The sequence below is a fragment of the Wyeomyia smithii genome, chromosome 1, assembly GCF_029784165.1.
Source record: "Wyeomyia smithii strain HCP4-BCI-WySm-NY-G18 chromosome 1, ASM2978416v1, whole genome shotgun sequence".
NCBI lineage: Eukaryota > Metazoa > Arthropoda > Insecta > Diptera > Culicidae > Wyeomyia > Wyeomyia smithii.
Genome location: NC_073694.1, coordinates 52,452,035 through 52,480,012, shown reverse-complemented (window position 1 = coordinate 52,480,012; position 27,978 = coordinate 52,452,035). Strand labels below are relative to the sequence as shown.

Genomic DNA, 27,978 nt, shown 5'->3' with positions numbered 1-27,978 from the left:
CATAAGAGGATAAGGATAGGTTTGATACGGAAGCATCTACACTTCGCTCTTAATGAATTTCCTAAAAACAAGTTGGTGGCAGTTGAAACGCGTATTCTCGGCATGTTGCTGCCCGTGCCAAAGTTCCAGTTCCGAAGAGGAGTATTCGTACCGCCATTATGAGTTCGAATACCCGGAGGAACTAACGGTACAGCCGGTAGAACATACCGGAATACTTGAGTCGGTGTATAACTGCCACCAACCAATGCGAATGAGGTCCCTCAGCCTATCCTTAGAACAAGAGGAGGGTTCGTTCACCACAAAAGTGGTAACGACCGGTATGCAACGGCGAAATACTTGGCCGGGTTGTATAGAAGTCCGAAAACCGAAAAGATCGGTGGACTTTGATAGTCCAGGGTTGTTGAGACGAGCCCGTCGTATGAATTTATTTGACGACCAGGAATAAATTTATAAATTCTGTTGATTTAGTTACCGCGTTGAATTTTGTTTGCGTTCGTTAACTTTTTCCTAATGAAATTGCTGAATTTCGCGTTTCACAATTTCATTAGAATTTTGACTGTTTGGTTCCGTTTTTGTTCATTATGATGGATTTGGATAATGGATGATAGATGGATAACGGATGGAAGGATAGGAATGAAAGGTTTAAAAGGAATGAAAAATTGGACGAATGATGAATAATGAAATGGATGGAAGACGGATATTGAATGAATAGAGGATCCTTATCCTTTTATCATGCTATCCTTATCCTCTTATCATGTTAGTTTTTATGTTTGATTGTTATTTATATTATAATTTTTATATAATTAATTTAGTTTTAATAATTAGTGATTAGAAATTCAAAATAAGCAAATTGATGTTACAAAATTGTACGTAAAATTTTAATATTTTGAACATTAGATATTGAACATTCGAAATTAGAAGTTAGGCTAGAGTTATGGAATTAGATATAGAAAAAAAATTAATTCTGAAATGAAAACCTTAAAATTGGTTTTGGTATAATATAAATTCTAAATGAAAATTTGAAATATTGAATATTATGAATTTAAAATCAAAATTTTGGAACGTAAAATTGAAAGTTTAAAAACTAATACTTGCAATTTGAAATTGGGATATTAAGAATCGGAAATGAGAAATTAAAAACCAGAGAATATCAAAAATTAGGAGTGGAACATTAAAGAAATTAAGAATTTTTGGAATAATGAACATTTGAAAGCGAAAAATTTGCAATAATTCAACATGGAATTAAAATTTATACGTTTGAATTAAATTTTAGAAATTGAACGGAAACTAGAATTTGGAAATCAGTAATTAAAAATTGAAAATTGGAAGAATTAGGAATTTGGGTTGCAAAAGAGTTCACCTCCTTGTGGTGCAACCTGGGTAACGCTAAATGAACTCTAAATTTATTTTTTCGCGTAATTATAGTTGAAATTTTTCACGTAAATTTTAACATTATTTAAAGTATCAATAAATTAAATTAAGACATGATTTAAGTTGAAAAGTTTTAATAATCATTCGAAAGACAAGCTTATATTTTTCCTCTCCTACAACACGATTCTAACATGGTTGCCACTTTTCAATTTTTGGAGAAACGTTTTGCTTTCCAGAAAGCATTCTTCACCATTTTTATTTAGACAATTATTATTCAAAATAATAATGGCAGGATCTTTGAAGGTGAAAATCTTTTAAATCGGTCGGTCCGATAAGTCAAGGCAAATAAAATAAATGCACTTACTATCAACGTCGAAGGACACAGCTCCATCGCCCAGTAACCTACCAGGTTGATGAAGAGAACTGTTTCTGCTGTTAACTGCTATTGTCAAACTTCAAGGTCTTCCCGCAAACGCATCCGTCACCAAAGAAATTTTCTCGCTCTGCGACCGATAGCTTCCGTATCGCGAACGGCGAAATATCACTTCGATTTTAGGAATATACAACCGTATGTCGATCATATCATTAAACACGAAATTATGACTGGTTCGCCGATCACCACTTTTTGCTCCTCCAACACTGAGCGATTTCGAACCTTCGCGTTAACGCAAGTATACACTTCCACGAATAGAAAAGTCCTGAACATCTAATGTGTGACTGCTCGGTTTCGATTGGTCACTGCTGATAGTCATCTTTAGTACCGTCGCTCTGCTCTGATACACATAGAACTTTTTTTATTATTCCTAATATTATCACAGTCTTCGCTTTCCGGCTCTACGGTGAGGCACATAGGTGAGGACACATGACCACCATCAGCAAACGATTCTCCTTTACGAAACAATTTGCTTATCACCCAACTTTTAAACTTAGATTTATTTTCGTTAATTATAGTTTAGAAATTTAGTCATCTTCGACAAAGATGCTATTTGAGGCTTTGGGCTGGAAACTGGCGAAGAGGGTGATATCGGAACGGGGTCCGCAGATGACACGGATGGAACAATTGGCTGAAAGGTGGATAGGTTGCTAAAGCTCTGTGAAAAAACATCGGTTGTCCAAGACGGTGAACAACCGTCGTCATGGTGATATAGAAATTTTTTCTGCTTCCAGCGATGATGAGGCCAACAAATTACTGCCATCTCCTTCCGGTATGCCAAAACTGGGTAGTCCTTCCGTAATTGAATTGATCATGCTTTTAACCTGAAACGAAGTACTTGCGGTAACCTGCAATTAGAGAGCATGAATCTCATTGAAGATTTCAAACAATTGGTATTCCTAACCGTCAACTTCGTTGTCCTTTTCGATAAATCCCCTAGGAAACCGCAGGTTTCCTCCGAATTGTGCACCTGATCGGGACGGCTACTGGATTCAATCCTAAAAAACCCGCATCCAAACTGGTGATGATGATAAAATGAAATTTTCAGTTTGACACCCAACGCAGTGGTTGCTGTAATCGCTTTTTTCACGTTGAGAATGCCGCTGCAACGATATTAGATTCTGATGTTTAATGATGTAATAAGGTAATAATACCAATAATACTCGAGCTGCGCTTTACAATAATTCATATTCTTTGACTGATATTTGATAAAATTCAGTTTGACACACGACGCAGTGATTGCTGTGATCACGTTGCGTATGCCGCTGCAAAAAGATTCACACATTTGAGGTAAATCATATACAAGTACTGTTGCACGAGAGTTCATAGGTAGTATGCAAGAGTTGCATTGTGTGAAAGAAATTGTGCCGAGTATTTTCACGCAACTTGTATTGAAGTTTGATAACGCAAATTAACGTTGTGTTATATTACCTTTTCTACGAAAAAATGACCAATATTTCCATAAGTTAGTTAAATACAGACTTTTCATCTTGAGCTGATGTTCTGCGTCGCAATATCTAATACAGGAATTTCTTTCAATATCTAAAACAAAGAACATCCTGAACTTTATCTCGGTACTGTATAATAAAAAAAGACTCTTGTTTAAACTTTCAAAATTTCATCGAGTAGAGGAGCCGTTTTGGTTTTTTTCCTGGTAATATATACAAAAGTCTCACATCTTTTGGTTACGACTCGATATCTCCAAACAGTACTTACGTTTCTATACAGATTTTGGTTCTTTGTATGCTATTCACTTTTCGATAGATAAAGATTACAACGAGTGAAATCCTCAATTCAGCGTTTTTTTCTTGTTGCTGTTTTTTTTCAGTGCACTCTACAATTTTTTTACAAGTTGAGCGAATTTGGTCAATTCCATTGCTATTCCATTGCTACTTTACTAATAATAATAAATAGAATATATTAGGTCGTAATATGTATATAAACTCCAATCTCCGACTAAACGCTCGCACTCACTTCTTTTGTTGTCCTACAATATCTTACCACAGAGGGTTTGGTGACTTAAAATTTGCTATACACAACAGACAGCTATTGTTTGTTAGCCTGCTTACGCTTAGTTTGCGCATCATTTCTTCGTTCCAACTCCTTACGTTACTACCTATGAGAGTATTCGTGATGTGTGTGTAACTATTTTCGTTTCGGCCGTACTGTGTGTGCTTGTGTGCGCGATATTGTTTGTATTTGGTTCATGTTCCATTAGGCTAGTGTATGCTATTGTTTTCACAATTCTGCTGGAACGGAAACCTCGGTTAGGATTGGTTGAATTAGTACTTGAATAACAAGTAGCTGAGTGTACGGTTATAATTTTAATCCGTTAAAAATGGTTTACTCCACACGCTCTAACATTGTTGTTGTTAAGTTTAGTTAATTCGTAATGTATGCAAAGACACTTAAACATGTAGGTACAAATATGCTTCGGTCAAGTTGTTAAGGATGATCTATTTCGCTAAGATTTGTGTATATCAGTAGGTTTTACAATATGTGTATAATATTAATCTCAATATCATTTATCGTATCGTTCTAGCAGCTAGTATGATGACCACGGGAAAAGGTATTGAAATACGTTCGAAACACGATTTAAACAACCACATAAAACGAGAGTCACTTGAACTAGTGAGAATGTGTTTGCGAGAGCGTGCATTTGGACAAAAAAAGTGTGCGGTGCAATGGTCATAATGTGTATCGTATAAAAGTACGCATCTGTGGGTGATTGTTTCGATATGCTATTTCGTTTGTGTTTGTTATATCAGTTCAAATGGAGGAATTTTATTACCTGGCTGAACGCGGAGATAGTGCGAAATGAAATCATAGTAGTTTTTCGACAGTTTTGTCGTGTGTGCTATCGTACTATCCAAAATGGAATTTTCACACATTTTCTTAATAGGAAAAGAGCAAATATATGTATATTGGCACGAGTCTGGCATAGTTGGATCTGGTAATTTTGTTACGTTTTGCCTTCGTTTAAAGCAAAGTTTAAAGCGCGTTTACAATGATGAACAATTGATTTTTTAAAACTCTTTTTAAAATATCAATGGTATAATTTAAGAGCAAGATAAAACCGATAGATATCATTTGTTGTGATTCGAATTCGATAGAAGGCACATAAAGTATATTAGCTTGTTTGTTTTTATATGTCTAGTTTTTTTTTCTACTTCACTGCAGTACAACTATAGATACATGCATAGTAGTCAAACTTTTGAAAATTAGTAATTCGTGTAAATATACTTACACGCAGAAAAACAGGATTCTATTGTATTTCCTTCGTTCACGGCAATTCTACTAATATTCTAGTGGCAAGAGGGTTCTTTAAAATTGTGTTGAATCTTTGTCCGGTAGTGTATTTATTCACAATATACTATTCTGCATGGGGTTCTGTGTAATAGATGCAACTTTTTTTTTTGAAAGCAAATGAAAAAAAAATAAAATGAGACATTCTGTGTACCCGTATTTTTAAATGAAATTTTAAATAAAGCCGGCTTGCTTGTGCAATGACTATTGATCTTCAGTTTACAGATATAAAAAAACTTGTTTCTTGTGCATGACGAGAATAGCGATCAGTAGATTGTTAGCGAAGCTAACGGTTTCACTAACTAGCGCCAAACTTAGCGAAATTTAGAACTCGAGGAGAATATTGTTGTTTCCAAGCTTGCCAACGATTGTGATCTGCCAACTTAAGCCGATACCGTTGAAGAATATTTCAAATAGTTCAGTATAAGGAAACTATCGAATGTGCTGGTTCTGGTAAAGGTTTTTGAGGACGTCGCCCTTTGCTATTGTCAATGGAATGATTATAAAAACTATGATACAAATTACCGGTCGCACCGTTAGTCCCGAAGTTCGACGTTCCTGAAAAGGTTAAAGCCTCTGCATCAAACTTATATGTTCCTCAGTGATGTTGTCACTAGTCAGTACTAACAATTACACAATGATTTTACTTAATTTGTAGTTAATTTTGCCCATTTCGGTTTAGTGGTCAACTTTAAAGAAGTCACACTAAGCGGAGAAACCAACATTTGGAGCCTTTTAGAAAAATGTGAATTCAACTTCACTGGCAATTCCCACACACACACGCAACACCATGCGCCAGCTCACATCGGATCTATATCCAACTCCGGCGGTCCCAGTAGATCTGGCTTCTTGTTCACCAGCAAGTACACTTCCATATGATCCTTTCCCTTGACGTACACTTTTCCCCGGGGCTCGAAATCGTACCGCTCGGAGAGCACGGCCAAACAGGCACTACCAACCTGTATCCGTCCGGGCACTCCGGTCGAATCCATCCGGGATGCTACATTCACCGCATCGCCCCAGATGTCATAGTACAACTTACTGGTACCTATGACGCCAGCTGTAACATCACCGAAATTGTACCCAACTCGCATTATCAAATTAAATTCCAGCAGATCTCGGTTGAACGAATCCACCACTTGCTGCATTGCGATGGCAAAATCCACCAGCGTATAGAGATGCTCATAATTCTCACCTCGACAACTCGGGTCCAATCCGGACGCAGCCATAAATGTGCTACCAATGGTTTTGATCTTTTCCACGCACCGAAACTCACTCCTCGCCAGCAATTCGTCGAAATCCCCAATCAGCTCATTAAGTACTCGCAGATACTCTTTCCCACCCAAATATGATTCATCGTACATTTCGTTGAAATTCACAATACTGGCAAAGATAATGCCAATGTTACGATGATTCTCCGAATATTTGGCTGTATTCTTCAGCTGCTCCGCAACATGCTTCGGAATAATGTTATGCAGGAGCATATCCGCCTGATTCTTCATGTTCTGCACACGAATCTTATCCTGGTTCGCGACGGCACTTCCGTAAAAGCTCAACCGATAGCTAATTTCAAACTCCCGATTCAAAAACCACACCAAAACCAGCAGCAGAAACAAATCCATGTATATTTCAACCCGGTAATCGTTAAACCAATCAAACTGAGCTTGATGCAGCTGGCTGGAACTAAACACCGTTCCATTCAACACCGACTCGCTCGTGTCACCTAGCACAGCGTTCGCCTTTTTCAACTCCCACATGTGCCCAATGGCAATCCCAACAAACGTGATGGACGTCACCAGTGCCAAGCAGTTCCGCATCCAGCAGTTCAATTGCGTAAAATTGCAAAAATGAATAACGCAAATAAACATCAGAAAGCCGTAATGAAACTCGAAAATGCGAAACTTGCTGACATCCATCATTGCAAAGTTCGATAAAATCGAAACTACCGGAAGAGACATAAGAATTCCTCCACAAATGTGCCACGGGTACCAGTTAAGCCGGAGGATTGTGTCATAGCAGCTTCGGTTGACGGCTGTCCGCGATGTGCGGGCCGGTTTATGTGCCCTCCGACAGACCTGCTTAGTGCAAATAAATAGGGCAAACAGTTGGACCGTACTGAAAGTAACAAAGATACAAACCCAAACTTTATACGATTCCAAATATGCCGAAGGAGACAGAAGAAACAAGGAAGTAGAAGTTGCCAGATAGACCAGGAAGGAAACGAGAATGTCTATGTAGGTGTTGTACTTGGGAGTGGCAAGTGTTGGAGGACCGCCCTCCAACTCAGACTCATTTCCAAAGCGATGAGCTTTCGACCGAAACTCGTGCTCCATTTGTCGAGATTTAAACCGAAGCGAGACTGGGAGAAGCGGTGGTTTCACGAGATAACTTCGCTGACTGCGTGCATTATCGCGTACACAACGAATCAGTTGGAGATCCGACTGCTTGCGTAACTGCTGAAGACATGCTGCCAGCGGATCAGGATGATGTTCCTTGATTACACACCGGAGATCATTTACATCTCCGTTCGATTTCAACGCCATTACTGGTTCCGTGCAGGTGGAGACCGCAGCACCGACTACCGCGGACAGACTAGATTGAGAACTGGTAAAATAACCGGACACCCGATGGGCGGACAGTGCCGCACTTTGATTCATCAGCATGATTTGATGTTGGATGCTCGATCGCCTACTGTTCGACCGAATGCCTGAATCTTTTCGAGACGTTGCCGAAGGACACAGACTGGCTCCATCACACAGTAACCTGCCAGGTTGACACAGGGAACTGTTTATACTGTTAACTGCTATTGTCGAACTTCGAGGTCTTCCCGTAAATGCATCCGTCACCAAAGAAGCTTTCTCGCACTGCGACCGATAGCTTCCGGATCGCGCGAATGGCGAAATATCACTTCGACTTTGAGAAATATATGACCGTATATCGATTATATCATCAAACACGGAATTCTGACTAAGGCTGGAATGCCGATCATCAACTGTGGCTCCTCCGACACTAAGCGATTTCGAGCCTTCTCGTTCGCGCAAGTATACACTCCCATGAATCGAACAGGCCGAAACATCTAATGTGTGACTGCTCGGTCTCGGAGTTACAATTACGATTGGTAACTGCTGATAGCCACCTGCAGTACCGCCGCTCTGCTCTAATACACATGGCACTTCTTCACATTTCCTACTAGTATCACAGTCTTTGCTCTCCGGCTCCACGGTGGGAGACAGAGGTGAGGTCACTTGACCACCGCCAGCAGGCGATTCTACTTTACGCAACAATTTGCTTACCTTCCAACTTTTAAACTTAGATCCCTTTTCATTAACTATAGTTACCATTCCGGTGTCCTCCTCACCCTCGTCGGAATCAATCCCGTTTGGCATTGACTTGGTGCTTACAAATATTTTCGGCTTCTCCGGGTCCGCTCGGTGGTTGTGATGTTTACCCTTTAGAAATTTGGTCATTTTCGACAGCGATGCTATCCGAGGCCTTGGGCTGGAAACTGGCGACGGATTAAGTGATGTCGAAACGGGACCCGCCGGTGACGCGGGTGGAACAATTGGCTGAATGGTGGATAGGTTGGTGGCACTCTGTGAAATACCATCGGTTGTCCCCGATGGTGATCCACCGCCACCATGGTGATGTAGAAAATTATCTGCTTCCAGTGATGATGGGGGCAACAAATTACTGCCATCTCCTCCTGGTATGCCAATACTGGATAGACCTTCCGTAATCGAATTGATCAACTCCTGCTTTTTACCTGAAACGAAGTACGTGCGGTGACCTGAAATTAGAGAGGATAGTGAATCCCACTGAAGATTTGAACCAATAGTCATTCCTAACCGTCAACTTCGTCGCCCTCTTCGATAATGTACGAATCACCTAGGAAACCGCAGGTTTCCTCCGAAACGTGCACCTGATCGGGACGGCCGCTGGATTCCATCCTAAAAACAGAACACAATAGTTATATGCCGTTGGTGGGTCAAATTATCATCACTCACTTGTTCGCCAGCGTGACATCGTTGCTCCACACGTCAAACTTTACCCGCTTAGTTCCAACGATTCCACAAAGCACCGTTCCCGTGTGAACTCCAACCCGCATCTTTACGCCGTCATGCCGTTGGGCATCAAACACTCGTATCGACTGGATCATTCCTAGTCCCATATCAACGCAGCAAATTGCGTGATCCGGCCTTGGTTCTGGACAACCCGAAACACAGTAGTAGCAGTCCCCCAGTGTAGAGATCTTCTCGCATCCATTGATCATGCACAAATCGTCGAAGCGCTCGAACAGGTCGTTCAATATTTCCACCAGCTGTTCGGCAGTCTTGTTCGAGGACATTCTGGTAAACCCAACGATATCGGCAAACAGAATGCTCACATTTTCCATGCTGTTCATATGGAACGGCCGGAATAAACTTTTCAAATCCGGTGGGATTGATCGCTTGGGAGGTGGAGGACATTGATCGAAGCTCATACCTTTAACGACACTCCCACTTTCTTTCAGCAGTAAGTCTGCCACCTTCGGGGGCATCATCGAATGTATCATTTTCTCCTTCAGCTGCTTCTCCATCTCCAACTGTCGCCGCACGAGCAAGTTTTGACCCACTTTCATGAATGTGCCCCTCATTCTGACAACCGTCATTATAAGGATGTGCACTCCGAGCAGGTGGACACACAGCTGAATCAATATTCGGATTGCTACAATTTTGTACACAAAGTTGCCGGTGTCAACCATCTTCCGTTCCAGTTGTGCAAGCGCTCCGGCATCCGGTTGTTGATCATAATGCGTCTGGTGGAAGTAGGACAACACTTCAAAGCACACTGAGTACACTGCGGTGATACTGCAGCACATCCACAAAGGCAGCGGAATTATAGTGTAGATCAACATTACGATTTCGATGCAGATCGAGAAATGTCCCAGCGGACTGAGGGCGTCGCCGGTGAACAGTAGCAGAAACAGAGAGAACACGCAGAGCAGTATCGCACAGCACGAACAGATGGCGCTCGTGTGAGCCCGATAGGCATCGGTCTGCGTTAGCCACATGCCAACCAGACCGAACACGAGGATAAGCCCGATCGAAACTGTTAGCAGGGAGTACCGCGTGGGTCCACCATCGAACAGGAAGTACAGCAGCCACACCAGCGAGCACAGCAGGATGTACAGTAGAGCGAATCTGTGAAGAAAGAAAAGTAAACGATGCATCAACGTTTTTAGTTTTCAGGTAGAAAAAACAAATATCTGCAAATTCACAGGTAAAGGTTTTTAGAGACATTCTACAACAATAAATGAAAAGATTTTACAGGTTGAGGGGCAGATTTTTTTCCCGTGGGGACTCATCACTGCGACCAGGGATCAGATCTATTGTGATATTGCCCAGGTGTTTTCTGTAATCCGCACTTCACATTATTGGCAGTATCACTATTGAAGTAAGTGATACGCTTATCAGTCATAGCCGTGCTTGTGTGTAAGATTTACCTTTCCGTTTCAAGCATACTTCTCTACTATACCGAGCCTCTATATATCCTAACGATATCGCCTAATTACAATTCCCTGAAGAGAATTTTCATACGCTACTCACACCAGTTTTATTATAATAGGGACTTATTTTTGTTAGGAGAGTCAACAAGTATCCCTGTAGAAATCAGATTGAACGTGGTGGGGAGCCTGAGCATAAACCTATGCTAAAGTCCTTTGACAACCAACGAGGAACGTGTATTTTGATTCGATGATGAAAGACAAAAGCTTGTAACGAGCAACTCTTCGTCGAAATTTTCAGCATCAACAATGGGATGTAAGTGCTATGTTCCCGACTTATTAGCACAAAGAAAGCTTTCTTTCATCGCGCAAAACGAAACTAGGATATCATAGTGAATCAATCGGCAAATACTTCGGAAACGAACACGGAAATGATTAACTAACCTCGATACTTGGAGTGTCACAACAACACTTCATAAGCCAATGCAGGCTGGCTGAAGATATGGAATTTCACGCAATATGCCGTATGAGTTCGATGCGAACCTGGTCCTGAAGACAACCAAGCTAAAGGTTGGCTGGTCAGTATACTCCCTGGGCATACATCGAACGTTTGCCTCAGGCGCTTTGAGGGAGGGCATATATCCTGGGCCTGTAAGGGACCCGACAGGAGCCAATTGTGCAAGCGTTGCTGTGGTGCAAGCTACAAAATGAAAGACTGCGGGGAGCCTCCCAAATGGCTGCATGATCCGGAAAACGGAACGCCAAGCACTTCCCGGTTCAGGAGGTTGTGTCACCCTCAATCGAAGGATACGCTGTTGCTAAGGTGAACGGAGTCTGCACTGTACTACAGTCGCTACACTCCATCACGTTGATCTATCGAAAGGTTCATGCAGATGGTCGATCTCATATCCGTGGAGCAGATGAGCCTTAACACCGTTGGTGGTGGCGGTTGACTTCAACGCTTGAGCTGTTGAGTGGGGAAGTCGCTGTTCGAACCAGAGGGGTCAAAGCTTACTGAAAGCCTCGGCAAAGCTCAACCTAGATCTGACCAATGTGGAGACCAGAAGAACATTCAGCAGAAACGGTGCGGAGTCGATCTTCGACGTGACGTTCTCTAGGCCATGGCTGATCAGGAACTGGCGACCACCAGTCGGTTCGCTATAGTGCAGACTTCCGCAGTGTTTGCCTCCGTGCAAGACAAAGGATGCAACGCAACGCGCACGAACCGAGGAACTTAGGTAGAGTGCCCTGCAGCATTCTGGTCTGCGAGATCGGCGCTAAAGAGTGCAGTTAAAACGAGGGCTTTCATGCCTACAAGATCGTAACGACCAAGAACAAAGGAGTGTTGGCGCCTGCAGAGTAAGAGTTACGAATGAGGGACTCAAAAGCCACTCTCCGATATAACAATTAACCGTCGTCCCGGACAGACCAAATCTGGAGCCTGGAGGGTTATTAGTTGGTCCGGAACAGGCCGAGTAGGTGTATGGGGGAGTGTAACTACCTCAGTTTCATACCCACACCCTGAGTTCTCTTCAGGTGTCTCTTCAGGTTCAGGTGTCTGTTAGCAGATTTTCCCGCCGGCTTGATGTAGATAAAGTTCGCGCTGGCCAAAGGAATGGCTCTCTGTAGCACCTACTTTCTACATTTGAACATTGGGATTCATACCTTGGAGACAACCAAATGGAGGCGCATAGTCTGCAAAGCCAAGAAGCATTCAAGATCATGATGATGGTATCATTCGTTAGCAAGTTTGGTCTTCGTAGTACACTTTCAAGAGAAATGTTCAATAATGAGTTGGAGAGAGCTGTAGTTGTCTCTCGCCAGTCGAATCGTTTAGTTATTATCTGACACAGTTTATTTCATTCAAATGCGCGGTACGCCACTTTGAAATCTAGAAATAGATGATGAACCTGTAAGTTATATACCCGGAAATTTATTCAGTATAGGTCGCAGGGTGAAGATTTGATTCGACCCTGTTGAAAATCAGCTTGGTATTCGCCAAAGGGCTTCGTTAAGGGCGTCAAGCCAAAAACCAGAATATGGGGGAGCACTTTGTAAGTAGAATCGCCCAACGTAATGTCTCGCAACAATCAAGCCGATGGTATTTTCTATATATAGGGTAAATGAAGCCATGACATGTTTTCGCCTAGATCCTTTAAAGGATGTGGTAGAATGCAACATGAAGCCGCTTGCTCTTGCGCTTGCTCCTAGAACTTAGCTAGGATTTCGGCCGAGATAGCGTCTTTCCCAACCGCCTTGCCGTTTTTAACTAAACTAGCTAGCTAGTTTATAATCAACTCACTTTTAAAAAGTATATCTGCTATACCTATAATGATAATGAGAATGGCCAAGAATTCCAGCGACATGTACTGCAAAAGTCTATATTGCGCATTAGTTCGATCGACGCTAGAATACTGTTCGGTAGTGTGGAACCCTCATTACTTTAATGGTGCCAACAGAATCAAAGCAATTCAGCGAATATTTGTACGTTTTGCTCTTCGACATCTACCTTGGAACGATCCTCACCAGCTCCCCAGTTATGAAAATCGCGCGCAGCTCATCGGCCTTGACTCTTTGAAAGTAATTCGTGATCTTTCACGAGCTATGTTAGTTGCTGATACCCTGATGGCGAGAACCGACTGTGCTGTAATACTGGGCAATATCAATCTAATCATTAATTCCAGAGTCGTTCGGAATAACCTTTTCCTACGAATTCCTTTTCGACGTACAAATTATGGGGCAAACGGAGCTCTCATTGGACTTCAGCGCGTTTTCAATAGTGTATCTTCCGGTTTCGACTACCATCTACCTCGCTCTAGTATAACGAGTAATTTTTTAAATATTTTAAGATATAATCATTAGGACCAGATTGAATCTGTTGATGTTGAACGAATAAATCAATATATTTTTGTGATTCTCAGTTTGACACATGCACGTACATTAGCACTACTTTTTTTACGGAAACTACTGTTATCTCCCAAACGAAGAATTGATTCAGATTTTGCTAGAAATGTCTGTTGGTCTGTGTATCAAGTTTGAAGATCGTATTGCAAACTTCGAAACTCTCATTATAAATAGCATTCAAAAGTAATTATTTTCGTTTGTTTTTATGAGCTATAAATATGGCCATATGACAATCTACGTGTTAAAAAGTTAGCGATTAGCGATTAGCGAAAGTTCCGCTAATATGGCTTTAGCGTTTAGCGATTATCGAGCTAAATATTCCAGCTAGCGAATTATCGATTAGCGTCGCTAAATTTTCAGTTAGCGGTGCCCACCACTGATGATAAGCCAAGATGCCCAAGGGTAACAAGGGTAAGAACGAAAAAGTTCTTTTCTGTTCACTACTCTGGCCGGTTTCCCACTACCTTCCTGGCTGTTATTGTGGTTTGCAGGTAATTTGGCAGTACATAGCGAACTGTACAATGCGCTTGCGGATTACGCCATTTTGAACATAACTGAGCATGCATAAACAAAACCTAAAATGCTGGTATAAAGCGGAGAGACAGAGCTTTCATATACACACCCTCATTTCTCTCTGAGCATGTTTATTGTGGAGTAAGAGAGCCTAAAAAAATCCAAATTTTTTTTTGTCACCCGTTATATGTAGCTTTAGCATCGTCACTCGGTATTTAATCAGTCTTTACACTATCACCGTCATTTCAATGGTACCGTGAATAATCCTCTACATCCTATTTAATTTTCAACTTGTGTCTCCTGCTGTTTTGAGGTCAGTTGATCTAGCGTACTGCCACATCATCCGCTTCCAACCACTTCTGTTAAAACACATTATCCACTCTAGTGATGGGAAACTTATCGATACTTATCGATAATATCTCGTCGATAAATCTCGATAAAAATCTCGATAAATGCTCGTCATCGATATTATCGTTAATTTTTTGACGTTAACGATAATTATCGATATTATAAGGGTGAGCGCAAGTCAGTGCGGCTGGTTACTGGAGGAGACCCAAGAGAAGGAGACCTCACTTACCCTACCCCAGGAGTTGCTTTTGCCGCTAGGTATTTGTTGGGCGCTGCTATTCGACAAGACTTAGCATTGTTGGGGGTGGTGTAACGGTTCGCCCCGGGTGTCACTGAGTTTCTGAGAAATAATGGTAACTAAAAAGGTATTTATAGTTTTTCGTTTCCTAAGAACAGATGAATTCGACAACTTAGTACTGGTGAACTTTATAACAATATCCAAACTTTTAGCACCATTTTATAAAAAGCAATGATACTAAATTGTGATAAAATGCATTTTCTTTGGCTTGCCAACTCTTATAATATGATGGACATGCATAGCGGCAGTCTATTGGTAATTCTTTGGTAATTGTTTAGTTTAACTTGGAACTGTTTAAGTTTAAAGTATCTGTTACCCAACAAACAATTTTTAGTTCCACTAAAAATCCAAATCAACGAAATTGTTGCGCCAAAAAAGTATCCTGATTTATACAGGGGGTAGACAAAATAATTGAGATAAATAAAATTCTCTCGAATTTCAAATGGCCAGAACTTTACGAAAAATGAATCAATTTTGAAAACCGGTTTCATTTCACTAGAAAACAGTATTATATTATAAGTTTAGTAAAGCGGGCAATGTATGCAGTTTGCGAGGATGCGAAAATGAACGGGAATAGAAGGTGTGACTTTTAGGCTTAGAAAAAAATTCTCTCGTCCAGACGTCTGGGTCTCGGAGCTGCAGGCAATGACGCAGCGACAGCGGTTGAATAAGACGGTCAAGTCGATTTTCCCTGCGAATCGCGACGCGGCAGTGGTATTGGACGACTAGACCAATCTCACCCTGGATGGCAACCACTAACAGGGTTCTTCGAATTTTACCTCCCCCACGAAGAAAGCGAGCACCGAGCAGTAGCGTAGCGTGACCGGGTGACACCCGGGCGGAAAATTTAGGTTTCACCCCTTTCCCTCTGGGTGTCACCCCCACCAGATTGCAGTTAAATCATCTTGTTACCAAAAATGGCGAGAGTTAGTCCGCTCGTTTTCAAATGCACTAAATCTACCTGTTTTCGAAAAATTTATAAATTTTCGAGAATTTCAGCTCGACCGCCACTTAAATGGTAATTATTCTCACCCTTTCGAAGGCGACACGCATAAAAAATTTTCTTCTAGGGGCTGACACCCGTGGCGGACCGCCCCCTCCACCCCCCTCACGCTACGCCAGTGGCACCGAGGTAAAGTTTATTTCACAGACCAAGTTCCCCAAGAAGGTGCGGCTGTGGCTGACAATCAGCGAGAAAGGGATGTCAAAGTTGCTCTTCTTTCGCTCCGGGCTGGCCGTGAACGGGGAAATTTATAGTACGAAATGCCTGACAGAAGTTGCGTCGTTCATCGAGAAATACCATAAGAGCGAAGACACGGTGTTTTGGCCAGATTTGACGTCGGACAACTACTCGAAGCGATCGTTGGAGGAGATGGAGCGGCTGAATATCGATGTGGTACCGAAGTCAGCGAATCCGCCCAATGTCCCCCACCTGCTTCCCATCGAGAATTTCTGGGCAAACTTGAAGCGCAAGATCTATTCCAACAATTTTATCGCGAAAACGGAGGAGGAATTAATAAAAAAAAAACGAAGAAAGAGCATGAAAACATAGCTACACGCATGTTTTCGTCCGCCATAGCGAATGTTCCGGTTAACTGCCGGCAAAAGGCTGCACGCAAGGACGTAATATCTGAAATTTTTTTTTTACTCCAAACGTTAGCTGTCAAATGATCGATTCTTATCGATAATATCGATAAAAGACCCGGAATTATCGATTGTTATCGATGTCCGTTTTGGGCGATATTTCCCATCACTATCCACTCTGGGAGGTTACAATCAGTGCTCTGATCAATCCTTTTTTCTACCGAACACAAAAATATCAGTCATTCAATTTCATCTTATCCGGCCATTTGACCGGCAGTCGCTGTATGCTTCTGATGCGTATATTCTGTTACAGCGTTTTGGTGGCTGGAGGCGCTTGTTTTTGTTGTTGTTGTTGTTAATGTTTAGCGATTATGGAAAAGTAAGGTGTTGAAGCTGTTTGATTAATTTTTCATACATCTCTCAAAGCATCCATGGAAATCAAAGCATCGCGGTTGGACATGAGTAGTGTAGTTACATCTGTCAACGCGGCTAGCACTTTATGTTGCGCAGCTCGCGTCGCGGCGGTGCACAGTGGGGCGGCTCCATACAAATGCTGGCCAAGCGAAAAAATATCTTCAAATCATGGAAAATACATGGTTTTTATATATTGGGACGCTGAGTACGAATTTGATATTATTTTTGCATGAAAATGCGTATTTTTGACGCCTAGGGAAAATTTCATGTTTTTTATATATATTATATGAGGAAAATTTTACGTCGGCTTCAATCTTTTGGAAAATAAAATGCATGATGCTTGAAAGACTTTCATATGCCATAAAAAAACATAAAATATTAATCAGTTATCAAGAAAAAGAAAAAAAATTGAAAAATATGCTTCGTGTTGAAAATTACTTATGACTTGTTTTTTTTTTCAAAGTGACTATTGATTCTTTTTATCGCATTCGCATTTTTTTCCATTTGCATTTTTTTCCATTCACTTTCACCTTCATCTTTATTTTTGTGTTCATTTTCAATACAGTTTTAATATCTTCAAGAAGGGTTTTCGAAATGCAGTTTCTAACGTCAAAATAACTATTCACTATTTGCTCTGTAGAAATTAGCAGGTGATGTATTATGTCATGGTTTATGTTTACACGATTGTTTTTACATGTGACTGGTATGATATAAACTTAAAACATGATTTTGGTAGTCAGTGCTGGTGATCCAAAACATAAACAATGACTAGTTTTTGATACTTCGTAAATTATCGAAATATGGATCAGTTAAACTTGTAAATATGCAAATAGTGTGATTAATTATACTGAAACTTGTTCGAAAACGTTGTTATTATCAGACTAATATGAGCCATTTGTTATTATGTAGACGGTTTGCAGTGTACAATTCAAATTTACATTTTTGAAATCCGACATGTGCCGAACACTCGTTGTTTCTCTTCGAAAGAAAGGTATTCTGCGCAAGATCGGACTAGATGCATTTTGAGGCATTTTTTCCAAGCTATCTTTTAAAACTAGTGCCAAACCCTGCCGTTTAAACTTTAAACGCTGTTTTATGCAAAAAATACGTAATTTTTTGATTCCGTCAATTTATACACATATACATTATCCGATGATTAGGATTATACATTATCCAATGATGAGGATTTATTCTCCACTATTTTATAGACAACTTTTACTTAGACGTCATCAAGATTCAAGTTACTCTTGGGGCTCCAGCAAATCTCGCAACATTGCATTTTTTTTTTCAAGAAAAACGCTAAAAAACGCTGACTCAGTACACTTTGAAAAATCATAGAAAATTCAAATTTTGTCGTAATGCTCTAAAAATTTGGATCCTGTCACTTCAATAGTATACAACTATAGGAAAAATATAATTGAAATGAAATTCACATTTTCAATTTTGGGTCGATGGCCAGCGGTTCCCCACTGTGCGGTGGTGTACTTTGTCCGAAGCTAATTTAGATTTTCGCATCGCTAAGTACAGGTCAGACTCGATTATATATAGTCTCTGATTTTTTTCCACTATATATAATCGAATTTTATATATAATCTAATCAGAGAAAAAATGTATTTTATTCATTTTACATGAATGTTTTATTATTTTCGAATAAATAGGAAGAATTTTATTTTTGACTCATCCCCCTTAAAGTCAGCAAACACAGTTCTTATGAAAATTATACATATATCTTGTAGTTATTCTTGTAGTTATTCCTGGTGTCAAATGGAAAGAAAAAGTTAGATCAGTATATATTGATTTGTCAACTCGTTTGTTTTTAATTTCTCAAATTTTTGAAAATTTTCAAATTATTCGTTTGTTTCTAAATTTTTTTAATTTCTTTTTTTTTTATTTTTGAAATTTTTTTTATTAAGGTATTTCAATTTCTTTTAATTTTTAAATTCTTTAAAAAAAACCAAAATTTTTCATTGTTTTTAATTATTTTTTATTTTTTTTTTCCCTTTCTATCAAGCGTAACGTATTTTCTGGATGTTCTCTTACGAAATGTTCGCTCTAGATCACATTTGAAATTTAAAAAAAAATTTTTGCTACTATATATACTGCCGTTCTTATGCACGCTGGGACAACTATGCTTGGAACGGCAGTATAATCGAGTTTGAAATTATATATAATAGAATCATATACATATAATCGAGTCAATATAAAATCGAGTCTCTATATAATCGAATCCGACCTTTATATCATCGGCCTAACAGATAGATACTTTTGAATTCGATAGTTATCAGGAGGCTAATTTTTCAAGTCAATTTGTATGCGGGAAATTCTTTTTCGTTATACATTAATAGTGTTCTCCATACATTGCTGATGATCCTCTTCATGCATCAAACATCAATTTTGAAGTCCGCCTGCTTCGCCTTCGCCTTAATCCGCTCCTGGGTACCAGAAACAACTAACAACTCACAACTAAAATTGAGCTAGTTTCAACAATTCAATTTAGGTGGCCTCTAATGTTTCTGCTGATTCGCAATCTACCTTTAATTTTTTGCATCTAAAAAAACACAGTTTTTAAGACGGTTATCAACCAATACATCACAAAACTATCAACTCAATTGTAGAACGTGATTTGTCAGGGCATAAGGATTGTCTTTTTCCACTATTTATGCATAACGAATCAGAAAAAAAAATTGACTGAAAAATTAGCCTACTGATAACGATGGATATAAAAAGAATAGAGTATATATCGGCTTATCTGTTGGGCCAATGATATAAGCGAAGCAAGAATCTGAATAAGCTTCGGAAAAATATAAATTACAGCCGCGCGCAACGCAACATATGGTATAATGCTAGCCGCGTAGGCAGAAGTAAAAACACTACTTGTGCCTGTCGGCGCTTTGCTACGCATAACAACGACGGACTTCAGCATTTCGCATGAAGAAATATTCAAACTATATCTCCACCTCATTTGTCCTCGAGCAATTATCGCTAAACACCAACAACAACAAACTTCTCCACCAAAAAATAACGTGCATCTGTAAGCAGTGCCCCAATCCCATCCGATACAGCGAAAAAGCATTCATCGACCGTTGTTTGACCGTTCAGACAGCCAGTCAAGAACCAGTCAAGAACGAGAGAAACGAAAATAAAACACGGCACATGCTGCCGATCATATTCTAGTATGCTCCGTTCAGTTTCATTGTAAATGATCGAGCGAGAGAGTTTTAAAATCGACTTCTCCGAAACTGCGGTCGCTATCGTTAGAAAAAAAATCGTCACACGAGAGAAAGAGAAAAACTTTTTTTCGTTCGCCCGATCGTTTCTGCCGTTCAATTCAAACGAAAAAAGCATGTGCATTCATCGCAGTCACAATCAAATTTCGATCCCTTCTCAAGCACTGGTTACAATGGACTGGACATGAGGCCAGAATGCCAGGACAAAGAGTTTTTTTTATCGTTGAGTAATTCGATATTATTATTTGAAAGGTTGATACTCAACTATTACCTAAGAATGTGATCTAACAATGTGATTCTAATTCTGGATTTTCGAACCTGGGTGGCAGAGTTTAAACGATGAGGACGAATCATTGGTTGGGCTGGAATATAATTACTCCAACAATGTTGAAGAAAATCGACTGATAGAGCGTAAGCTAACATATGTATACAGAAAACTGCAGTGCGAGAAGCTTTACATAAAGCGGCTATCGCGTTTGCTCATTCCGAATCAAAAACATCACGGTCAGTGGGCTTGAGTCTCCCACGTCACCACCGGGACGAGAATACAATCGAAGCATTGAGCTGAAAGTGGAGAACCGCCTCCTAAGAAGATGAAGACACGACATCGGTTTTCTGAGATGTGTGTGGGATGATTTTAATTATCTTCGGATAATCAAAAAAGCGGAGTTTATTTTTCATGAAATCAAGAATCAAACTGACGTATTTGAGAAAAAAACAGTGTTATTTACTTCAAGATAACGCAACTGTTCACGTCTACCTTTATGTATCGGCCAAACTGGTTCAAACTGGTTCTCCACGCATTCTATTCAGCCAAATTTAGCCTTCATTAATTGTTTTGTTCCCAAACTTGGAAAAAATGGCTCGGTGGTGAATGGTTTGCCAACAACGAAGAAATAAAGTATGCAGTTGAAGACTATTTCAAGAAGCTCGACACTTTAATATGGTATCTAAGCCATCGAGCATCCTTGAAAAAAAGTGTATAGAGCTGAAAGGAAGCTATGTCGAGAAATAAATAAAATTACGTGCCTCATTAAAAGCTGGTTGATGAATATTCTTGAACATTAAAAACATGTCTTTAGTAAATCTTATTTCGCTCAGGCCTTAACCGGCTTAAAACTTACGTTTTGAAGTAGTTTCTTCACTTATATAGTGCCGAATTGTGGCACAAGATTACAGGCATCCAGCTCTATAACATTGTTGTTCACTATATGAAACATAAAAAACATTTCAGAACGACAGCATCCACTTTGAGCTGTTCATTTGTAGTAAAATATTCGACTGAGTTACGATTAACTCATTTTGTTGATATTTCTTATTCGTTACAAGCTGAGAGTTACAAGCGATTGATCCCACCTTTTCGCCTACTTAGCCGGGGTCTATTCGAAGCAGGGGGGTGGTGTTGAGCGAAAGTTTCATACCTAGCATCAAAATCATCATGGCGTCAGAGTAGCATTTGTTTTGATTGTATCGGTACGGTCGTAGCAGTCGTGTAGTTTGTTTGGATTTTAAGTTACGGTTGATAATCAAGATCAGTTGAACAAGTGATATTAGCACATTGTTTTAAACTAAATTGATAGCCTCCCAAGAATGTGGCACATAATACAATTGTGCCAAACCGATTTGAATACAGCCGACGCCAGGTTTTTCTCTTGCAGGAAGGGTCGAGAATGGATTTTTTGATTTGTGTCTCCAATATGTAAAACTTTCTGGTTCACTTCAGATTTTCCAACGACAAAACAAGATTCCGGAAATAGTGTCACGTCTTGGAAAATTAACGATCTACGCAATCGCAAACAATGTATTTGAATTAAAAGTAAAAAAAAAAATACTTAAAATTTTGCAGAAATTTATTTGGTCACTAATTTGGAGAAAATGGTAACCCTAAGAGCCAAATATTTGGTGCATATCGGTAACGCACCAAGTAAATGGGTAAGCTCACCACCTCCCTGATTCGATGTGTTCAAACTATGAATACATTTACCCGCTCGGCTTGTAAACCTTCGGCACACACGCTCAATTTCTCGCTGACAACAAACGCGCCAATAAACAACAGCAAAGAACAACAAACAGGTGCAAATTAGCGCACGTGATTAAAAATTCATAAACACTCACCTGAACTTCAGTCGTATCTGCGGGAACACGCTGGCCTGATATTGGCCCTCCAGCACTGGCGAATCGAAACGCGGATCGAAGCAAGACCGGGGGGCGGCCCGCTCAAACGTTACCGGAAGCATCACACTGCAGCACGAGTGCCGCCGGCCGGTTTGCGTTAGGTAGCTCTGGATGTACGGGGCCAGCGAAATCTGAATGTCCTCAATTGAACCCTGCTGGCTGTCGGTCAGCACCGGTGGCATCGTCGTGAACGAAGTCGACCGCCGATGGTTGGATGTGCTCTGGAGGGAAGAATCCAAAAACAGTAAAACATTTGTTAGATATGGATGAAATCTGATATTATCTACCAGGCGCTGTAGTTATGGTCTGAAAATCAGAACCGGTGTGCCCTCTTTTTGTTATCGAAAGAGTCCGGCAATGAGGCGGCCGGAAGTCGCGGGCCAGCTTTGTACATATGTAGAACAAAACGCAAACAAATTGTTCACCGTCACTCGCTTGCTTTCCTTCGTACGGTGGCGGCGATAAACCACGAGGTAGACGATGTTTATCAGCCTAAATTTTTACCGCCAGATTATATCATTTGGGTGTTGATTTATGTACCTGTAGCTAATACTTCCTTTGCTCTAGTGTATGCCTCCTACTGCAGTAATTACAGAAGAAAAAATAACTTTCGGTTTCTAATGGCCGGTTTACCAGCATTAAGGCGGCCCCATCCATCGTCAGCAAACAATTTAATGTTTATTTAGTTTTTTTTTTTTTTTGAATGATCACACGCTGTGCGAATGATAGAATTTTTTAACGTATCTAATAGTCGCAGTTCAAGTTAATAGCAGTTGCAAAAAATGCAGAATAATTTACTTCAGTCGTCAATTTCAAAATCGCCGCATTCGATGGAGGCGCATTGTAGTCTGTGCTTTGCTACTAATCGGACATTTGTACAGCTTTAATTTTGGATTTGTTTTAAGGTTTATATCAGGTTCCGAATTACTTTACAGCTTTGAGTGACACTTTTATCGCTGTAGATTCTCAAAATAAAATAAAATACACAGCTTATTATCTCTTGTCTACTGAGACTGTGCTCCGAGGCGCGCACATCGTGATTTACGGCAACCAAGAATATTTCGGGGCTAGATTGTAAAAGCAAAACAATCGCCGGATTCAGCAGGTGTAGGTAATAATTACCAAAAATCTGGTGCTGTTGACGGACGAAATAATTCACTAGTTCGACACTCTAACAGGTGTAAAGTGGATCTCCCTTAGGCATAATGTAAAACCGAAATGTTGTGTCACATTTCATAAACATTACAGCTTCACCGCCTCATCCCGTGGCAGATAGATATTTTAATTTCCCTTGAGAATTCGAATGCATGACATATTAGCATCAATTAGGGGGCAACGAAAATACCAGTTTAGGCACCCACAATTTTACATCGCCAAGTTCCGGGCAGCATTTTCGGTCGGAGTGCTTGCAGAACTGAGAGAATAAATAAAGCAGGCAATGGAAAAATGTGCAAAAAATGCAAGGCGGGATTATTTGTCAACTGGTTAACACGAACTCCCCGGAGTCACATGAAGCGTGTTATCAATTGAACGGTCACGAATTTCACTCCCGAGAGGAGACAAATCTTCGGCTAGTTAGAAAAAAAAAATCAGTTTTTGCTATCTATTAACGCTGCCACATCGCATGGCCTCTGTTATTTTTGCGTATCTTAAAATAAAAGAGTCCTCCACTTAGGTGGATTGAATGAGTGGTACATTGATAATATAAATTCTTAATTAATACTAAACGATTGATTACACATTCGAATGGTTATTAAAAATCTTTTCTGTGCAATATCTGTGCTCGTGTGTTCTGTTTAGTGATCGAGATCGAAAAAAAAAGTTAAATCCAAGTTCCGGTCCAGACCGTTCCGGTAACAAATCCAGTTCGATCAGGCACCGTTCCGGTTCGTTCCGAAATACAGTTCGGAGTCTGAGACCAACAATTTTCAGCTACTGGAAAACGAGCAATGTTTACAAATTTTACGCCCAGATTTTAATAATTAGAAAATTTAAGAAACTGTTCGCATTGAATGAATTTTAAGAAAATAATAGTAAAGTAGACAAACAAGGGTTCAGCTTCGCGCGAAATTTTTAAAAAGGATTTCCTCTTAATCTGGATTTCATTTTTGTATGATGGATATGAGAAGCAAAAAGTTTAACATGACTAAGAAATATCATTATCCTATCGTGAAATGTAATGAACTAAGAAAAAATTTGCTACAAGCTGTTTCTCTGTTTAGCAGCCGAATGGTAAACAATGAGAGTGTCAAAACTTGGCATGGCCAAAATGTGTTCGATTTAGACAGAGACAAACATATTTCGGCCATGCCTTAAACTATTATTTTAACTTTTTCCCATTTGTTAGAGTATAAAAACTGTTTCTATGATATTTTATTGATATTACTACAACAGTGAATTGTTTCAAAAACCTACATATTAGTTACAATTGCTTTCGGAAGTTGAGTTAAATATTACCACTTCCTTATGGCTTCATGTTGACTCAGTCCTTTTTGAATATTTGTGAACTTAATCCAAAATAATGCAACCTGGAGTCAAAATGTTGCCGAAAACTATAGAACTATAGTGTGGTATGCTTCTTAGATGTTAGATGTTATTCCCATAATACACACATTGGTTTTAATATTCATTGAATTTCTCAGATAAAATGCGTGAAATGTTCACGAGTGGGCCAAAATACCCCAGTTAGGCCAAAATACCCCCCTATGCGAATGGAAGATGTGTTTTGACCAGATCGTTGAAAACCACAAACGTTTCTGGATACCACATTCGACCGACCGCATTTGTACGCAAAAAACGCAACCCAAACAAATCCCCGCCAAGTCGAAGATTTCTTTAGGATTTTGAGTTCTCAATAATTAAAGAACAACAAACTGCAAACAGTTTATTCGTATAATGAAAAGATATATTTGAAAAGTCGACGTGAAACCCGGTCACAAACTTTCTCAAATGGTCAATACTTTTTCGCTGTTAGCGAATGTATCTTCATGAGAAATAAATTAGTTTTTTAATTACATCTACCGTTCTATGACAGTCGTAGAAAAAATCTTAGATTTTAATTGTCACCCGTTATTATACACGAAACTCAATTCTGATTTCTGCTGACATTAGATATACTATTCTTACAATGCGGAGTGAAAAAAAGTATCTCCGCGAACTCTTTGCTCTGACTATCTGCATTTCATGGCTGCCAACACAAAATGAAGAATTGGATTCTGACGATTTTTCGAATTGTGTTTAGCGGTAGGGCTAAAAAGTTTCGTCTTTTGGTGAAAGCCCTAAGATCAGCACGCTTACCAACCTTGTAAATCAACAGAAATTGCTCTCCATGGCACAGTTATTTCTTTACGATAAGTCGCTCAAGTATCAAGAGACGGCGCTATGCGCTTTTCTTGATATTGAAGGCACTTCCGACAATACATCCTATGATTCGACCTGAAGGGAAGAATTGATACACTACAATGAGAAGGGATTCAGAATATGCTTGTGCGCAAAGAAATCACAGCTACATTGGGAGATCATCTTTAACCACCGTCTCAGTGACAAAAGGATGTCCACAACGAGGAGTCCTATCCCCCCTGTTTTGGTCGATGCACTATCCAGTAAGCTAACCCAGCTTGGTTATTTAATTATTTATTTATTTATTTGAAGTAATTTAACTGACAAAAGTCTGATTAAATGTTGGTCAAATTTGAAAAAGCGAGGTGTTGTTTAGTCTTCGTTTAAACATAAGTGATGGTTCTCCAAAGTCGAAGAAGTTTTCCACAACAGAGAAGGTTCGAATACATGCTGTCAAAGGTTCGTTGCACCCAAATGTAGTACGATGGAAGTTTCGTTGCAATAATCCAGTAGAACGAAGAGTTCGTTGAGATAGTTCTCATAATTCGCGGAAAATGTAACGCAACAAAATCGAACCGTCTTCAAAGTTGATGCACTCAGGAGGGGCTGAACACAAATCCCGTTAAAACAGTTATTGAACCCTTAACCAAACGGAGGAAACACAATCTGTCTTCTTCTTCACTGAATGGGTATTTACTGGTCTTTTGTAAAGAAAGTAAATAATCTACAAGAAGCGACATAAACTCGACTGTAGTAATTATCGAGGCATAACCCTCCTCAATTCCGCTTTAAACATTCTTTCCCGTATCTTGTTCCAGCGATTTGGGCCGTTGCAGGAAGCCTTTTGTTGGAGAATACCAATGCGGTTTTCGAGTGAGGTGATCTACAGCGGACCAGCTGTTCACCTTGAGACAGATCCTCGACAAGTTTTGAGAACACAACTTGCTGACACATCATCTATTCATGGATTTTGAGGCGGCGTACGATACAGTGAAACGCAACGACCTGTAGCAAATATGCTTGAACATGGTTTTCCAACAAAACTAATTAAACTGTTACTGGCGACGCTTGACGGATTCACAACAAGCGTCAAGACAGCGGGCAAATTTACGGACGCGTTTATAACGTTAGATGGTCTGAAGCAATGTGGCGGGCTTTCAAACTTACGGTACCATCATCACGAAGTTCCACATTCTTCTAGGCTTCGCGGATGACATTGATATAATTGGTGGCACTGAGGAAGCCTTTACGGCTCTCCGAAGGAAGCGCATCGAGGACTCCAGGAGGCCTTTACGGCTCTCAGAAGGAAAAGCATTTAGGAGCCTTTAAGGCTCTCAGAAGGGAAGCTGCGAGAATCGGACTCACCATTAACTGGCAGAGAGCGTAGTAGTTCTACGGGTGTTGGTGCTTCGGTGGGGATACTTTCGAAGTAGCCGACGAATTTGTTTATCTTGGTACTCTCGTGACATGTGGCAACGAGGTAAGCCGAGGGATGAAGAGACGGATGGCCGCAGCGAATAGGGCTTATTACGGATTGCGTAGCCAGCTTAGGTCCTGTAGCTTACAGATCCGTACGAAATTTGCGCCCTACATGACTCCGATCCTCCCGGTGGTGCTCTACAGACATGAATCGTAGACGTGGAAGAAGACTGATTGACGAGCGCTTAGGGTCTTCGAACATAGAATCCTGCGATCAATACTCGGAAGCAACCTAAAAAATTGGGTGTGGCGCAGGCGCATGAATCACGAGCATACAAACACGCTGATATTGTCAAGCTGATGAAACACCGCAGGTTACAATGGACTGGCCACGTAGCACGGATGGTGGATGAGCGACCGGCAAAGATAATATTTAGCAGAGAACCTCAAAGAGACCGACGACTTCGAGGCAGACCTCTGGATGTGTGCTGTTGACGAGAATGCCAGAGCATCGGGGGTAAGGAGAGATTGGAGAGGAGCTGCCTAAGACAGTGTTTTGTGGAGGCGTATTCTGGATTCGGCATATGATCGCAACGATCTGTCGTCATAAAAGTAAAAGTAAGTATATAGACAATTTATTTGCCTAATTGAACAAACCAAGAGGGCACTCTAAAGAAAAAATGTTTCTCTAACAAAAAGGTTTCACATTGTATATATGAGGAAAAAAATTTTTTTTTACCTTTGTGAACATAATCGTTCGGTAATGATAAGAGTTAGAGAAACATTATTAAGGGATGGTTTTTAGAACATTGGTTGAAATTTCAATAATATATCTTGAAAAAAATGATTTTTAAATCATATTCCATTTATTTTTCAAAAACAAAAAGTGATATTTAAAAAATCGATCATCTCAGATTTTATTTTTTTGGAATAAGTTTCTTAGACAATTTTGTTGCCTAAAACTCTTATTAACAAACCAAAGGGGGTACTCTTAAGGAAACAAAAGTTTTTCTAACAAAAAATTTTCATACGGCTTCTAAACAACCCGCTAAAGCAGAAAATTGTACGCTCCTTTATATTATACCAAGTGGATAGGGCCTGTTCTTAGAAAAAGATGCACCATTTTTAGCCGTGTGTAACTTTTTTTTCCGTGAGTAAAAATTGA

The 27,978-nt window shown here is 40.1% G+C and overlaps 1 protein-coding gene and 1 pseudogene across 5 annotated transcripts in view; both read right to left on the bottom strand.

The window, feature by feature from the left end:
- The window catches only part of LOC129716739 (uncharacterized), a 42,616-nt pseudogene extending 39,549 nt beyond the window's left edge, over positions 1-3,067 (bottom strand).
- A 317-nt stretch (positions 3,068-3,384) lies between these two features.
- LOC129717510 (adenylate cyclase type 9) overlaps positions 3,385-27,978 on the bottom strand; it is a 62,186-nt gene continuing 37,592 nt past the window's right edge. For all 5 annotated transcript variants that reach the window (XM_055667504.1, XM_055667653.1, XM_055667587.1 and 2 more), the window contains 4 exons: positions 21,996-22,276; positions 9,115-10,290; positions 8,957-9,057; positions 3,385-8,897 (listed from right to left, as the gene is read on the bottom strand). In XM_055667504.1, the coding sequence (XP_055523479.1) occupies positions 5,911-8,897; positions 8,957-9,057; positions 9,115-10,290; positions 21,996-22,276 (4,545 nt within the window). In that variant the 3' untranslated portion in view covers positions 3,385-5,910. The remainder of the gene's footprint in view (positions 8,898-8,956; positions 9,058-9,114; positions 10,291-21,995; positions 22,277-27,978) is intronic.